Raw genomic sequence first — 17,211 nt, forward strand, 5'->3', positions numbered from 1 at the left:
CCCAGGCCGTCAGTGATTGATGGGACCTAAGTTTTGGGGACCCCTGGCCTTTCTGAGAAAAGACCTTCTGCTTTTTCCCCAGGCTCCAACGCCAGCCCTGAAGCTATCTGCCAGGAGGGGTGGGTGTGTCCTCTGCACGCCCTGGGCTGAGACCCCTCAGACTCCCCCGAGAGCCCCGGGCGGGGGGGTGCTTCCCACCCACCAGGGAACCTCTGGGGGTGGGAGGGACTTTCTTACGCTTGATTACTCACTCCACCGCTCACCAGGGGCTGCTAGCGGGTAGGAGCCACTCAAGGCTTCTAGTGGCTTCCATGGAGGGCACTCGCTGTCTGGCTTGGGGAGGAGTGGTCTCCTGACCTCACTAGCTCTGCCACTAACTAGCTGTGGAATGCTGAGCAAGTCACTCCGCCTCTCTGGGCCTCAGCTGCCTGATCTGCAAAACGAGGGGTGGGACTAGATGACCCCTAAGGGCCCTGCCAGCGCTGGGGGGGGCTCCGCCGAGGGCCCCCCCCCAGGGCCCTGCCTCCCCTCCCCAACCCGGGGGCCACCCACCACTGACCCGCAGCGCCCTGGCAGGTGCGTAGGGCTAACACTGCACATCGAGGGCCGCGCTGACCGCGCGGCTCCGACGGATCTTCCAGAGGGACCTGCAGCTGCTGAGATGCTGCTTTTCTCTGTCTTCAGGTTGCCCTGATATTTGAGTATCTCTTCTCCTAAACTAAACTCTTGAGTTCCAAGGGGTTGGATAAAAGGTCTTCACGTTTTTCTGTCTCCTTGACAAAGCAAGGGGTTGGCTGTTCCACATGCTGGAGGGAGTCCTTCAGTGAATAATAACAGGTCCTCTTAGGAGCAGGCTGTCACCTCGCTCCTGCTCAAAGCCCAGCCCTGCCCCACCCGGCAGAGCTGAGGAGCGAAGGCTCCTGAGTCGCTGACAGCAGGATGTGAGCCCCAGGACGGCGACTTCCCAGTACTTACTGACTGGGAGTCCTTCGTCCGAGTACAGCAGAGGAACACTTTGAGCCGGCGCGACCAGCTGGTGGCCTGACCCTCTTCTAAGCGGTGCCTGCAGTGGGGGAGAGTTGGTATGTGTGAGGTCAGAGGGCCCGACCAGAAGAGCTGGGCCCAGACATTACAGAAACAGGACAGCCTGTTCCCAGGACCCCAGCAAAGGGCTCCCCAGTAGGAGGGTCTAGGGGAGAATAGGCCTGGGTCCGGCCAAGGCTGGGTGGCCAATGACCTGCCTATCAGCCAGCAGGGCTCTCCCTGGGGGGCTCCTGCTGGCCTAAGATGGTGCACTGTTGGCCGAGGCCAGGGCCTACGCTCCCAGCTTCTGGCAGACTGACAACAGCACACTCTGGGGGCTTCAGAGCTGGCAGCCCGAACTAGGGGCTGCCCTGCGGCCCACTCCAAAAGCTCAAATCAAGAGCCCTGGGAGATGGCGGCAGGGTGCTGGCCTCTCTGCCGACTTGTTTCCTGGCCTGGAGCAGACCTGCCGGAGAGACCTGTTTCCCCTCTCAGAAAGGAGTTCTCACATTGTCTGCACTTGGGGAAGTTTAAGGGGCTGAATGAGGCTCTGTATTCTTCAAGTCCTTGGATCTGTTACATTAGAGGGGAGAGGGCCCCTGCCCTTCATCTGCATGGCTGGCCCCTGTCTGTTCCACCCTCAACCCCAGCCCCAGTGGGTCTGGCTGCTCTGATGGGGAGTCAGGGTACCCAGGAGTCTGCACCCAAAGGGAGAGCAATTGACCGATTATCCACGGAGACCCTTCCAATGCTGGGTGCCCAGAAGTCGGTGTGTTCTGAGCATAAAGATAACAGATCCAATATTAAAAATGTAAATTTCCAGACTGAGCAAGAGGGGCTGGCTTGCTTTTGTGACACGTGCCCTCCCATCAGCTCCTTCAGAGCCTGGTGCTGGGTGGTCAGGAGGGGCAGACACGGGTGGCCCTGGATGCCTGCAAGGCACTTAGCATCCATCAGGAGTGACAGACGGGGTCCTCCTCCCCCGCCTCTCGGCTCCTCTTTGCAGCTAAGGGCCGCTTCCTGCTCCCAACCCTGGTTTCACCGGCCATGGGCCACAAGGACAGGGAAAGCCACAGAGTCTTCCAGGGCTACAGGAGGGGGTTAGGAAACGGTGCAAGGGATTTGCTATTTCTGGGACCTGCCAGCCCTAAGGGACTTGGGCAGACTCACATCCTAAGCCAACGTCCCCCCTACTGGGGACTTGATGAAGGGACAGCATGTTGGCCAAGCTGAGTTCCCAGAGCATCACGTTCTTTAACCCTTTAACCAAATTGGCTTTTAAACATTCGAAGAGAACTTCCTCCCTTCCCTCTGGCAGATGTTAAGTGCTGTATACTCTACTGCAGTACCCTTTATGCCCACCAGGGGGCAGATGGAGCCAATGACACATTTGGCCTAAAGCATCAGTTAGGCTACATAGACCAAGACAGGGAGAGACACACTCAATCTGCACAGAAAGTGGGGCTTCTCTGGTGGCACAGTGGTTAAGAATCCGCCTGCCAATGCATGGGACACAGGTTCAAACCCTGGTCCGGGAAGATCCCACATGCTGTGGAGCAACTAAGCCCGTGCGTCACAACTACTGAGCCTGCGCTCCAGGACCCGTGAACCACAACTACTGAGCCCGCGTACCACAACTACTGAAGCCTGCGCACCTAGAGCCTGTGCTCCGCAACAAGAGAAGCCACCGCAATGAGAAGCCTGTGCACCGCAACGAAGAGTAGCCCCCGCTCGCCACAACTAGAGAAAGCCCGCACGCAGCAACGAAGACCCAACGCAGCCAAAAATAAATAAATAAAATAAATAAATTTTAAAAAAAAGTCTGGACAGAAAGTTCATGGACCCAGCACACCCCCGCCCTGGGGCTCACTAAAGCGAAGGGAGGGCAGACACTCCTTCCGCAAAGATCCAAGGTCAGGCTCCTAGGAAGTAGTGGTGGGAAGAACCCACCCCAAACCCCACCAGATTTCACTGGAAGGAGAAAGAGCAAAGGACTTAAACAGCTCCCTGACTCCCAGAAACTAAAATAACCCGTTGGTGTGACGCAGTAGGGCTTGTGCACAGCCCCAAACCTGGAAGCGGATGAAGGGTCAGCAGGCTTGAAAACGTCCCTGTTAGAAAAACTGTCTGTTGGTTTCAGAGCAGAGGGAGGGCGAGCGGGGAAGAGCCTGAGAGGTGGTCACAGCAGCCCAGCTGTGGCCTGGGCTGCCCTCCCAAGCCCGCTCAAGAGCTGGACAAACCACAACAGGTGGGGACCTGTGAGCTTGAGGACTCTCACTACCGCTCAGGGCCTGGCACCGCTGGAAAGCTTCCTAATTCAGATGACAGCCACCGACAACCCCCAACTGCAAAGGCGCTGGCTGCCCTGGGCCCCAAAGGCAATTACCCAGAGTTGGGGAGGGGAGAGTTTTTTCCCCAGGGTCCCAGGAGCCCAGAAACCAGGCCAGGTGGGGGCACGTGCTTGGAATGAGCAGAATGGTACTTGGTGGCAGTGGCCAGCTGCGCCCGGAAGAACAACGAGCTCTGGGGCCTTGGCTCCAAAACCAGGCATCTGGGGCTGGGAGGGGGCCAGCCCAGGCACGGGTGTGGCTCTGGCTGCAGTGCCGAGCTGACGTGGAGGGCCCAGGGGAGCTGGGACACAGAGGCGTGCGAGGGTGGGGTGGGGGCCTGGGCAGCACACTCCCCTGGCTGAGGGCTCCTGACCCTGCTGCCCTGGGCTGGGGATGAGTGCCAGTTCCACTCCCCACCAGCCTGACCTGGGGCAAGTGACCTGCCCTCTCTGGGACTTGGACCCCTCATCTGTAGAATGGGGCTCACAACTGCACCAGGGTTGGCAAGAGGATTAAACAGACTGATGGGGCTTCCCTGGTGGCGCAGTGGTTGAGAATCTGCCTGCCAATGCAGGGGACACGGGTTCGAGCCCTGGTCCGGGAAGATCCCACATGCCGCGGAGCAACTAGGCCCACGAGCCACAATTATTGAGCCTGCGCGTCTGGAGCCTGTGCTCCGCAACAAGAGAGGCCGCGATAGTGAGAGGCCCGCGCACCGCGATGAAGAGTGGCCCCCGCTTGCCGCAACTAGAGAAAGCCCTCGCACAGAAACGAAGACCCAACACAGCCATAAATAAAATAAATAAAAAATAAATTTAAACAGACTGATGGCGGAAGGGGCTCAGTGCAGGGCCTAACGCAGAACAGAAGCTCAATATACAGGAGTCACTGTGACCCACCCTGGAAGCACCCCCATCTCTTTCTCTTTCAATAAACAGGAACCCTGTGAATGTGCCTGCACGTCCTCCCGCATTTGCTCTGCCATGGCACGGCCTCCCCCCTTCTCCAAAACACTGTGCAAAACATCTCCCCTCCAGGAAGCCTTCCTTGGTTAACCTCCTCCAGCCCCCTTAATCCTAGAGGCAGCCTCGCCTAGTGCTTAAGAGCAAGGGCTCTAAAGCCAGACTGCCTCGGCTTGACCCCAGCCCCACCATTTACCAGCTGTGTCACATAAGCTCCCTGTGCCTCTGTTTCTTCCTCTATATCACGGAGATGACGCTAACAGCTACCTCAGGCAGTGACTGTAAGTTAATACATGCAATTCCTGGCTCGCCGTCCGAGCGCTTCCCGCCATTACTCTCGTGTTGGTAGCGCTGAAGGTGATGACAGTGGCTACCATTTACCGAGCACGAACCTCCCGTGAGCACGGTGTTAATCACTCTGTTAAACCTCACAGCAGAGCACGAGGCAGGAATTACTGCGGTTCCCACTTTACCGACCAGGAGCCTGAGGTAAGCCTTTGGCCGGCGCCCGGGGCTCACACAGGTTGAGACGCCGGGAGGGAGGCGCGGGGCCGGCCTCTGCCCACGGTCAGCAAACCCCGCGGGGGACGCCCGCCCGCCCGGCCCACTGACCGCAGGTTGTAGGTCCGCAGGTTGCGCTGCCTCCTCTTGGTGGCCCTCAGCTTGACGAAGGTGCGGCCCGTGGGGTCGAAGACGCAGAGGACGGTGATACAGACGCTCAGGATGACCACCCAGTTGCAGACGACCATCCCTGTGGAGGCGGCCGTGGGAAGCCAAGGGTCATGGTGCTGGGGACACCTCTCTGGCTCTGAAGAAGGGGCACGGGAGCCTCCCTACCCCAACTGCTTCTGGGGCCCAACAGCAAGGCTCCAAAGGCCCTGGCCCTAGCCTCTGGCCACGCAGCCGTCCCCTGGCTGAGCCGTGACCCCAAGGCCCATCCTTGGCACGAGCAGACGGCTGTGCGGGTTTCCGGAGCCCCGGGCAGCGCTGTGCCTGCTGCTGCCCCCGAAACCCAGGGTTCCCCAAGGGGGTATGGCAGACTGCGGGATGAAGGCAACCTGCCCGGCGTCCTCATGGAAACTGTTTCCCTCCCACGATGCCTGAGCTTCCTATTCTCTAACCTGACCTGTCCCCTCCATCCCCAGGGCTGCCCTGTCTAACCTGGCCCTGTGCTCTCCATGCCAGGGTTAGGGTTAGGGTTAGGGTTAGGGTTAGGGTTAGGGTTAGGGTTAGGGTTAGGGTTAGGGTTAGGGTTAGGGTTAGGGCTGGCCCCAGCCCCTCCACCCCCGGGCCGACCAACATACCGAGCGTTACGTTTTTGGCAGTGAGGTCATTGCAGGAGGTGTAGTACTGAGTGAGCCAGACGATGCCCACGATGGCGTAGATGAACTCAATCACCAGGATGGCTGCAAGGAGAGCAGGGCCCCAGCTGAAGGACGGAGAGGCCCTGGAACCTGGGCCCGGCTCCTCCTGCCACAGGATGCCCGGCCAGCTCGGCAGCAGACTGCCCGCCGCCCCTGCCACACAGGCCTCGTGGCGCAGAGGGCCCAGGGAGTGTGGCTGTCCCACCACCGGTTCTACTCATGTGCCCTCAGGCCCCGACGCCTCCCTGAGAAGGTGACTGCAAAGGTGCATGACGAAGAGGCGTTTCTCTGTTCGTTCAGGAATTAGAACTATACCCATGAATTCTGGGATCAGATGTATCTTAGGCAAGTTACCTAATCTCTCTGAGCCTCCGTTTCCTTGTCTGTAAAATGGGGGTGACAAGGTCCATGGTACAGGGCTGTGAGAACTGGGTGACGGGGTATTCATTTCATGGAAACTGCTATTCCCAGGAGGAGGCCTCTGGCACTTGAGGCAGGAGGGGGAAGGGGCCCCAGCAGCCAGCTGCCCAAGGTGCCCTGCCCAGACCAGAGCAGTGGGCCCAGGGCTGAGATGGGGTTAGGGAGGCAGGTGGGAGAATTGACGGCCCCCCCAGGGGGCAGCATTGGAAGCCCCAGCTCTACAGGCATCCCGGTGTGGCAGCCGAGAGCCCAGGCTTTAGAGCCAGACAACTTGGGTTCAAATCTCAGCTCTGACACTCATATGCTTACTAGCCATGTGACCTTAAGAGAGCAAAGTAACCTCCCTGGGCCCCAGATTCCTCATCTGCAAAATGAGACCAGCAATGGCTCCTCCCTGAGTTAACACGGGAAGAGGACTTAGCACAGGCCACAGGAGCACAAGAATGTCCACCAGGAGTGACTGGGAGAGGCAGCTGGAACCCAAGCCCAGGAAGAGGAGACGGGCGGGTCCTCCGGGAGCTGGTCCAGGCCCCTGAGGGGCTTCCCTGGGAGGGTGGGGGGCTGTTTGGGGAAGGATCACAAAGCAGCTGAAGAGATATGCACAGCCTAGATGGAGCAGCGGTCGGCAACCTTTTTCTGTAAAGGGCCAGAGAGTAAATAATATTTTTAGATGTTGTGGGTCATAACGTCCGTCACAACTACTCGGCTCTGCTGCGGTCACGCAAAAGCAGCCAGAGGCAGTAAGTACTAAATGAATGAGTGTGGCTGGGTTCCAATAAAACTTTATTTAAAAAACAGACGGCGGGGCTGTGCTTGGCCCTCAGGTTGCAGTCTGCCCACCCCTGGTCCAGAAGCGGGCCCAGTAAGTCTGCCTGTTCGCTGCTGGCCCCGGTGCTGGCACAGGGCCCAGCCCATCGTGTGTGGCTGAAAGAACGCTGGGCCCAGGAGGAGGGTGGGGGTGGGGGTGGGGGTGGGCCGGAGCGGCCCCCTCACCCACGGCAGGGGGCCCTTACCCAGGCGCACGTAGAGCACGTACTGCATGGATTCGCGGGGCTCCGTGTAGAGGATGCCGCCGCGCATGCTCAGCCAGATGATGGCCATCTCAGCGATCATGCAGCTCAGCAAGATGCCCAGGTAACCGCGGCCGTGGTCCACCAGGTTCAGGGAGCAGGCCTCGTGCGGGTTGTAGACCAGGCCGAAGAGCACCACGGACAGGATCACAAACCTGGGGGAACGTGCACATGAGAGGGGCCAGGCGGCCCACGCACCTCCCGTGGCCTCTGGCGGGCGGCCTGGACTCGGGGTGGAGGGCTTCACTGCTCTGGGAGCAGGACCACTGTCTACCTGGCAGCAAGTCCCTCTGAGGACACGGGCATCCGGGGACAGGGGAGCGAGAGCAGGGAGCCCACCCACCAGCCGTGGGCAGACAGCACAGCAGCTCTGCCCAGTGCTGGGGTCAGGTCCGGCGGTGGCCAGGCGGGGTCTCTGGGCTCCACGGGGGTATCGCCCTAAAGGCGTAGCCATTTCAGCACCAACTCCGGGGAGCTGGGAACGCAACAGGGTTGGGACAGATGGCCAGAAGGCCTCCTTCCAGGCCTGTGGCGTGGCCCCGAGACTCACCAGGTGGTATGCAGGAGGAAGAGGAAGATGGCTGGCAGGACGAGGTCATCGCTGCCCACAGACCAGCGCCGCCGGAACACCACGATCCCGGGCATGGCTGGCAGCTCTGCAGAGGCTCAGCGGGCCTGGCGCTCACCTCCTGAAACAGAGCAGAGGACCCTGAGGCTGCCCGGGCTGCTGCGGCACCCAGGGCCACCGCGCTCCTGGTCAGGCGTGCCCAGCCGCACAGGCATCTCTCCCAGGCCCTGCAGCCCCAGGCCTTTCAGGCCCATCCCTGGGCAGGATCCACCTCCCGCCGTATCCATCCCCCACCGTATCCACCCCCTGGAGCCGACATCTAAAACTGTAGCAGCCAGACACTGGCTTCAGCCTTACCCCTGAGGACTCTCCTCCCCCCAACACTGGCACAGACCCCTTGGGATCAGCTCTGCCTGGGGTTACCCCAACAGGAACTGCTCAGCTCCTTTAAAGACCTGGGCTCACCCCTGCCTCCCTTTCCATGGGATCAGGGAACCCCCTCACCCACCGCCTGCTGCCCAGTTCATGCTCTCCTTGGGGTTGGGTGAGGGCTTCCCAGGCCAAGCCTGAGCCTGTCTCCCGGCATGAGCCGAGCCGGGCAGGTGGAAGGCTGAAGGCCTTGGGGAAGGTAGGAGTGAGGGCATGCGTGGGGCTGGCACACATGGAGGATGGGAGCGTCCAGCACATAGTAGGTGCTCAGTAAATATTTGTTGAATGATGTCTTCCGTTTTGTGCTTTGCTGGAATGCTGGGAGCACGCTCCATGACTTGATTTTGCACCCGTCAGAAAGAATTCCCAACCACAGCTATGCCTCTTGGCAGGGAAGGACGTGGTTGAGATGGGGGGTCAGGAGCGTAGCTGGGGTGCCCAGCCTCTCTGCCAGAAGGGCAGTGGGCAAGCCCAGCTGGTATCCCATCCTCCTGGCGACCACTGCTCCCACACCCACCCTGGGCCATGCAGCCTTTATCGCCCAGATCCCAACTCTCTGAAGTAGCTGAATTCAAGTTAGCCACAGGCAAGCTCAGGGAGGAGGGCCCAGGAATCCGGGCCCCCCCTCCCTAGAGCCCCAGGAACCAGGGCAGGGGGCGCCGGCTGGTTGGTTCCCCACAGGGGGGGCCCGGGAGACACGGGTGAGGGGCTCCGTGGCAGCCCTGCGCTCAACTGTGCGGAGGAACCCCTGCTGCGGGAGGCTGGGTGCTGGTGGGCAGCTGCCCCCAGGCTGGCAGAGGCTTACATGGCACCTGGTCCAGAGGTGGGCGGCAAGTCCTCCTCTCCTCTCCCCGGTGACGGCTCCAGGGAAAAAGAGTGTCTGCGGAGACCGGCATCACTCGGGAAGTGGCCAAGTCTCCCCGGCCGGTGGGCGCGGCCCTCAGGGTGGGCGACGGGGTGTGGAGCCAGGTGGCCGGCCAGCACGTCCAGCCCAGCCCGTCTCGGTCGCCCTCTCCCTGGCGCAGCCACTTCATCCAGCCGCTGCCAGGCTGCTCCCAGAGAGGTGGCGGCCTGGCGGGCAGGCTGGCGGGCTAGCCTGCTGGGGTCGTGCCTACTCCTCCCCCCACCCTCAGGAAGTGACATCATCCCACTCTCTCCTAGGAGGAGTCGGAGCACGGATTCTGGGAAGCGGGAGAAGGATGGAGAGCGCGGAGCTGCGTGGCGGGGTGTCCGGGGGTGGGGGTCTGGGACTGCAGGAAGCCGGGGCTCCAGTCCTGTGTCTGTGACAAGTGGCTGACCGCACCGGCTCCGGTTTGAAAGGACGGACGGGATGGGAGGGGCTGGGACTCCATGGGTGGCAGCAGGGCTGGGAAGGACAGAGCTGCCAACAGCTGGTATTTCAGCCGCCAGCTCTCTACAGCCCTTCCCTGATTCCAGGTGGCCCACGGAGGGTGAGCTGGAGCGTGGGGTTGGGCTCAGGGGCCCCTCACACAAATGAAATGACTGAGAGGTCCCAGCAGGTGCTGCAGCACCGCTCTAATCAGGCCAGACCCCGGCAGAGGAAGGGGAGGGCTGTCCCAGAGGGGCTGGCGGGTGAGGGCTGCCCTGCCAGGAGCCTAGAACATCTCGTTCTCAGGGATGCAAGGGTGAACCCTTCCCAATCGCCTGCTCTCACCCCCGCCCTTCACCTCTTGGAGTCTAGAATGGCTAAAACTCCCTCAACTCACACGTATCATTCACTTAACAACCTCGCGTGCACGCGGCCCTGCCCTCCCTGCTCTCACAGGAGAGGTGGGGCGAGCCTGGCACCCCTGCAGAAGTGGCCGAAGATCTGTCAAGACCCTGGAGTGATACGGCCAGTGGCAGCCTCTGTCCCCCAGCTCAGGGAGTGCCCAGCCGACAGCTGTGGTCAGTGCCAGTCCCACCAAGGTCACGTGGCAGGGCTGCTGCGGGCTGACCCCATCGGGTGCCCCATTACAGGCCTGGGGACCACACCCCGCGCCGTCCAGCCTGCACCCGGGCCCAGCCCACCACTGCAGAATCCTAGGCCCAGCGCTGCCTGGCTTCCAACCCGGGCTCCATCACCCACGAAAGGTATGACTTACTAGTTGTGTCTCAGTTTCCTCATCTGTAAAGTGTCGATTATCCCCACCTGCTAAGGGTCTAGTGCGGACCATATGAGAGGGCCCAGCAGTGCTGGACAAAGCCAGCGACGGTCTTAGCTCAGGCGGGCGAAGCAGAGGGAGAGTGTGTGAACCCGGTGGACCAGCCGCCCCTCCCCGGCCTGGGCTAGTGGATTCTCCAGCTGGTCACCAGCAGGTCATGGTGTGGGCTGGGGGGCGACAGGGCCTGTGCTGCTGCTGGGGGGAGGGTGGGCCACTCTACTCCATGCAGATTCATACATCTCAGGGCTGCTATTTTTAAGGGCCTGAAAGACGCTCTTTCTCTCGAGACCCCAGCCCTTCACAATGGGGGCCTGTTCCCCTGCTGGGGATGTGATTTCATCCGGAGGAAATGTCTCAGGATGGGGGAGGGCAGAGGCTACTTCCTGGTCTGGGGCTGCCACAAAGCACTACCTCTGGCTCTCCTCCCCTAGGGCACAGGGTCCGTGCCCTTCAGTAACCTCAGTGGGGGCAGCGCACAGCCTCCTTCCTTACCCAGACCAGGGGCACTTCCAGGGGAGGTGTGGCGCCCCCTCCGGCGGGCGGGGGAGAACAGGGGCACTGCTGGGCGCCTCCCATGCCCCTGGCTGGGCACCACCCCCAACAGAGGCAGGTGTGAGGGGGGGCACCAGGACACCCCCCACACGTGGATGGAATGACTTGAGTGGCACTCCGAGGCCCCCTTCCTCCACCCACAAAGCCCAATTTCCTTGATGGAGATTCAGGCCCCCGAGTTAAGTATTAACCATTCTCGGAGTTCCTCTCTCTAAAAATGCAAAACTGTTTTCTAAAATGCACATGCTGACCCCTACTTTAAAAACCTTCCACGGCTCCAGTGGTCTGCAGGATAAAGTTCAAGCCTCTCAGGCAGCAGCTAAGGGCCTCAGTAACTGGCAGGCAGGCTGTGCAACCTTGGGCAGGTGCCTTGCCCTCTCTGAGTCCTGGAGCAGGAAGATACTCCCCAAGCCCTAAGGATCCCAGGCATAGACATCCCAATGGAGCCCTGGGCACTGTCTTAAACTTGCTGATTCCTTGCTGCCCATCCCTGTCCCAGCTCAACCGAGAGTCCCGGAGGGCGGGGGCCTTGCAGCATTGCTCTCCTTCACACCCCCTCTCCCCCTGGGCAGCCCTGGCCCCTCCAAACCACTGCTCCATCCCCCTGAAGCAGCTGCCATAAGCGCTGGAGGCATGGCTCCTTCCCGTCTTCGCTCAAATCCTTCAGTTTTGGGGAAATGTCCCTCCCCAGTGCTCTCCCTGACCATCCTCTCCTCTGGCTGTCTTAACTGTGCTAGGGCTTTGGTTTCTTCAGCTGAAAAACGGGGACAACATCACCCCCACGGAAGGCTGCAGCGAGAGCTGGCTGGGACGAGGTCACGGAGGTCTGCATAGGTCCTGGCGGAGCCCAGGGCTCCATTCACGGTGGGTGGGTGGGGGGCATCATATCAACAGGGCTCCTGAGGGGCTTCTGGGGACTTCGTGGCAGGGTGATCTGCGACAGGTGCCAGGGTTTGGGCAGGTGCTGCTGATGCCCATGGTTGGCTCCAGCTGATCAGTAAGGGCCGGACTGAGCACATATGAGCCCTGACAGGGTAACCTGCTCCCGCCACGGGCCTTGAGCAGGGGGGCTGCTATTTAAAGCGCCCTGGGCTGGGCGCTCATCCCCTGATCCTAAGGTCCCCTTGGGCTTGGTCCAGGGAGCAGGTTTCAGGGAGAAGTGCCCCTTGGCAGTGGGTTCCAGCTGGTGGGGTGCTGAGAGCTCCCAGGGAAGGGAGGAGGGCACGGGCTGCCTCCGGGACAGAGAGTTCCAGCTTGGGGCTGGTGGGACATGGGAGGTCATCTCGCTTGCCTGCAGCGGGGCCAGGACACCAGGGTCAGTGTGAACCACAGAGGACAGGATGATATGCTGTAGGAGGCCCGTCCAGTGTCACCAGCAGCCTCTACGTCAGCCCATGAGATTTCCCACCTGGTAGAGGCGGCTTCAGGCATCTGGGCCAAAAATGGGCTAGAAGTTGAGCCTGAAGGAAGGGATGACAGCCAGGTCCAGGCCACCAGGATACATCTGACATCAACTGAGCACCTCCCGTGTCCTGGACTAATCACCTGCTATCCTCACAGCAGTGACGCAGGGTGACAGCCTCGCTCTCACTCCACATGCTCTAAAAACAGACTGTGGCTGAGTCCTGGCTCTGCACTTACTGGCTGTGTGAGCTTGGACAAGTTACTTAACCTCTCTGTGCCATGGTTCCTTATGTCTAAAGTGGGGCTAAGAACAGTAGCTACCTCAGAATTGTCACAAGGGTTAAATGAGTCATACACTTAAGCCAGCACCTGTCACAGACTAGGTGCTCAGTGAATCTGGCTCTTCCGCTAAATATTTCTATTGAAGAACGAGGAGGCTGAGGCTCAGAGACTCTGCCCCCCACCTTCAGAGGAGCAGGAGGCTGAGCAGGCAAGAGACACAGGTCCTTCCTTCTGCCATCCAAAGCCCACACCTACTGCAGGAACGTCAGGGCTAGAAGGGGCCTTGGAAACAGTCCTGGGGCCCCCTTTTATGGGTAAGTAAACCAAGGCTCAGAAAGGCCCCAGAGGCTCCCAGCTTTCCCATTACCTCCACCCCACCTGGTGCTGAATACACAGTCAGAGTCACCAAGCTGGCCCATCCCTTTCCCTTCCTCACAGCACGCCCTTCTCGAACTCCCCGAGAGGCACTCCCATTAGCAGAGTGTCACCCCAGGGAGCCTGGGCTGAGATCCTCTCTTTTGCACTCTTGATACATAACTCTCTTGGAAGCCGGCAAAATCCACACGAGCTCCCTCGCTGGAGATCAACCCGAAAGAAGGCATCAATCATTTGTACGGTTTCATGCAGAGTCATCAGTGGCTAGCTCTCCACCTCTCCGCGGGTGGGGTCTCCATCACTCTGCAGCTCAGCTGGTGAAGAAGAGGACACCTCAGCCTCAAGCCCACCTTCCCTAGACCCCGTTTAGCCCTACCTGCTGAGGCCTGGTGACTGGGCCAGAGCTGCCAGTCTCAGACCAAGGGCAGCATCCCCAGGCCAGAAAGTCACCACCATTCCAGACCTCAGTTACCTCTTCTGAAGAATGAGGAGCCTGGACTAAGGGGAGGCTTGTATTTTTGTATTTGTTAGTATTTATTTGCATCCCCAGCTAAGGCTGCATGTGCCTGTACAGGAACCACAAACAATGAAAAGGTGGAATATAAATGTAGAAACAAACTTCAGAACAAAAAGTAAGTAGATTAAAATAGAAGGTTGGGGAAATTGTTGTACATGTGTTAAGACGTAAAGGCCCTCACAGGAGCTACATGTAAAACTATCATTAGACTCCATGCTTCCTGGTGGCCAAAGTTAAAAGGGAAATTGGGTAAGGACTCTTTTGGCTCTGTAAGGTGTTGCAATCCTTGGGGCCCTGAGGGGAGGGCCCAGGACTCCCATTCCCGTAATGAATGGGATGCCCCATGTGACAGGGCTTTGAAATGAGAAGATGCTCCAAAAACAGTGAAAGGGACAGGTACCTGCTGCCTGCTAGACCCTCTGGGTCTGTCTGTGTTGGGCGCTGGAGCTTGACTAGTCTTGAGGGGTGCATCTGACTTGGGGGACTGACTGCAGGGAGACTGGACCCCGGGCAGCCTGCAGGGCGGGTGGCGGCCCCCAGAGGTTCTGTCCCAGCTGGGGCGGGCTCACCAGGGGCCGCCCTCTGGCCTACGTGGGCTGGCAGACGGCTCCCGCCCTCTTTAGCCGTATCCAGAGCACGGGCTCCAGGGATGGTCAAATCCCAGCACCTCCACTTCTCAGCTGTGTGGCTAGTTAAGAGACCTAGTTAATCTCTCCGCTGGCTTGTGAGGCTTAAATGAGGGAGCACCTGCAGAGAGAGGGGATCCGCACGTATTAACTAGAATCATTTCACGAGGCTGCAGGGCGGTTCCAGGGTGATGGAGGAGAGCTCAGCCCACCTGAAGTTGGGGACCCAGTTGTTCTGCTCCCTCCAGCATTTGTCAGTTGCCTACCATGTCTCGGGCCTTGTCTAAGCCCTTTGCAAACATAACTCACTTAATCCTCAGAGTAACTCTGTGAGGTAGGCACTGCTATTACCACGTTTGACAGATGAGATGAAGTGACTTGCTCCAGGTCACACAGCCTAGTTCCAGAGCCCGTGTCTTAACTGCTGCTTCTGAGGAGCAGGATTCAGCTAAAGACCTGTTTCTGAACCCAGGAGCGGGCGTCCCGTGTCCCCCATGGAGTGAGGGGCCAGGGCCTCAGGGACCACAAAGAGCTCTCTGGGTCTTCCTGTGGCTCCAGACTCCTGGTCACACCACCACGGGGAGACTGTGGGCATTGGCCCCACTCTACAGATAAGGAAAACCGAGGGCTGCCTGGAGGTGCGTGGGTGGTGGGCCCAGAGCTAGAAACTTTATGTGTCCTCTTATTCCAGCCTCATCAGACAGTAGGGGTACCACCCCAGCTTTACAGATGCAGAAACCGAGGTCACAGAGGGGCAATGGCTTGCCCGAAGATCCCATGACAAAGACGAGGCAGGGCTGGGATTTCAAAGTAGCCTCCTTGAGTTACTTAAAAGGAAAACCCTCTGCCCGTCAGTGCGATTCCTTATTCCCACATGTTCCTTCGGCCTTTCAAGTCCCTCTCCCTCCCAGGTGTGGGGTCCCACACGGAAGCTGGGCTCTGGGAGGCATGGGGAGGGGGAGGGCAGCGAGGGAGGCGACAGAGAAGGAGCGCGCGTGGGCCGGGGGCCACGTGCACAGCCAGCCTGGGCCTGGGTGCGTGCAACCCAAGTTAGGGGCCGGAAAGCTGTTGCTTTTCACACGTCAGCTGTGCCGAAGCAGAAGGCAGAGCCGAGCCAGCCCAGGGCTGAGGCCGGATTTCGGCAAGAGATGGGTCCTCACACGCCCAGGCCCTGGGACTGAAACGGTGGGCCTGAAACCGGTGGGGGCAGGAGGGGGATTCTGCTGCCTCTGCTTCCCTCCCCCCGCAGAGTCTCAGACTCGCAAGCCCCTTCCCGGCCCTCCCCACCACGAGCCCATGGGTGGGTATGGCTGTTCTCATGTCACAGATGGGGAAACCGAGGCTCCAAGGTTAAATAACCCAGGGAGTGGGAGGCCAAGTCAGGCTTCGAAGCCAGGTCTCTCTGCTGCGTTCTCTCCACATCCACGTGTTTGCTGGCCAGAGCCCCTCCCCATGAAAGAGCAATCTGGGAGCTGGGCACAGAGTTCAGGGAAGAGGATGAAAAGGAGCAGCCCCAACTACTGGGGGCCACGGCTATGGTCATGCTGGGCTGGACCTGGAAATAGCTCCAACAATTATTCTATCACCAGTTATTTTAAAAAAATTCTTATGTGGCATCTACTACATGCCAGGTACAGTAGCAAGCAGCTCACAGATATTACCTACTTTAATTTCATCCTTTGAGCAACCCTATGAGGTAAGTGCTATTGTTAACCCACTTTACAGATGAGGAAACAGGCCCAGAGAAGTTAAGGAACTTGCCCAAGGTCACTCAGCTGGTGAGGGCCAGGCCGCGAGGCTCCAGGCTGTGCTCTCAGCCCCTCCCGGGCCCTCATCAGGGCTCCCTTTATCCCAGAGGCTCCAGCTTCTCGTTCTCACGCTAATTATTTTCCACTCATCTACAACAAGCAGAATTTGCCATCTGCCACGGGCCCTGTCACTGACACCAGCCAGCTCCCCTGGAATCAACTAGCTGTTCTGGGAGAGTGGCTGGCTGCGGAGGGACGAGGAGGGAGGGCCCGGGAGGCAGCAGGACCCTCCCGTGGCTACTCGGCAGCCCTCCCTGTCCTCTCCTGGGGGGTGGGGGGGGTGCGGTTACACCAGGGCTTACTTAGTCCTGGGCCAGAATGGACCTGTTTCCCATAGTGGAAGAGGTTCCCCTCTGGCCAGGCCAGGTTTTATTTCTGAATTCTTCCTTGGAGACTGTTGATTTTCCTGAAACTAGGAATGGCCTTTGTCCCACACTCATTCTGGTGCCCGGGGAAGAGGTGTCCTGGAGCGGCCCAGAGAGGCGGGCTCTGCTGGCCTCCTGATGGGCACTCGCGGCACCTGGGTTTCCCAGTCCCTGGCCAGTTCCTCCCGTCTGTCTGTGGATGGACGCAGGCACCCATCCCAGGTTTGTTTCTATCCAGGCGGAGTCCTTTCTGTGCTGCCCCTGTGGTCTTCTCACGTTCCCTCACGCGCTAAGACGTCTTTACCCCGCCTCCCCTGGAACCCACCCTCTCAAATGCGTGCACCTGGAGGGTGATGGTTCATCGAAGGAGCCTGCCGCTGCCTTCCCTCCTGCCCTGGAGTGGGACTGCCCCGAGTTTGAATCTTGGTTCTGTCACTTCTAGTTGCCTGTGACCTTCATTTCTTGGAGCCTCAGTTTCCTCATCTGCAAAAGAGGACAATGGAGGTACCCGCTTCACAGGGATTCATAAGGAGTAAGTGAAATAATGCATATAAAGCACTCAGCTCTTGGGAAGTATTAGTTGATATCATTATTATTTATCCATCATCTCTCCTGAGAGTGCGTAGACCTCGTCCTCACTGCCCGAGTTGTGGCAGGGCTGCTGATCTCCGTGAGGGAAGTCAAGCCTCCCACACGGAAAGGCCCTGCGCCCGACCCCTGGCACCAGGCTGACCCATGCCTGCCCTCACCCGTGCCAGCCTAGATAATGCCCTGACCTACCTTCTCAGGCAGGGATGGCAGCTTCTCCTAGGAGCCCCACCTGCCAGGCTGAGGCTTCACTGGCCCTGCCTCCTTAATCCACGAAGAGCCACTGAGATGGGAATCACCATCCCACGGCTCAGCTGGGACTAGGGAGCTCCGGCCCAAGGCCACACCTGTGCTCCTGCGGAA

The 17,211-nt window shown here is 59.5% G+C and overlaps 1 protein-coding gene across 6 annotated transcripts in view; it reads right to left on the bottom strand.

Annotated features, from left to right (window-relative positions):
• The window catches only part of DAGLA (diacylglycerol lipase alpha), a 62,380-nt gene that overhangs the window by 18,809 nt on the left and 26,360 nt on the right, over window positions 1–17,211 (bottom strand). Inside the window, exons 2-7 of one of the 6 annotated variants that reach the window (XM_082342930.1) lie at window positions 16,604–16,743; window positions 7,720–7,858; window positions 7,113–7,324; window positions 5,620–5,721; window positions 4,928–5,066; window positions 976–1,063 (exon numbers count right to left, since the gene is read on the bottom strand). In XM_082342930.1, the coding sequence (XP_082199056.1) occupies window positions 976–1,063; window positions 4,928–5,066; window positions 5,620–5,721; window positions 7,113–7,324; window positions 7,720–7,814 (636 nt within the window). In that variant the 5' untranslated portion in view covers window positions 7,815–7,858; window positions 16,604–16,743. Of the gene's footprint in view, window positions 1–975; window positions 1,064–4,927; window positions 5,067–5,619; window positions 5,722–7,112; window positions 7,325–7,719; window positions 7,859–8,971; window positions 16,576–16,603; window positions 16,744–17,211 lie in introns of those variants that run through there. The other 5 variants (XM_082342929.1, XM_082342928.1, XM_082342933.1 and 2 more) reach the window with 5 other exon arrangements.

Source organism: Balaenoptera borealis (assembly GCF_965194805.1).
Source record: "Balaenoptera borealis genome assembly, chromosome: 11".
NCBI classification, from domain to species: Eukaryota; Metazoa; Chordata; class Mammalia; order Artiodactyla; family Balaenopteridae; genus Balaenoptera; species Balaenoptera borealis.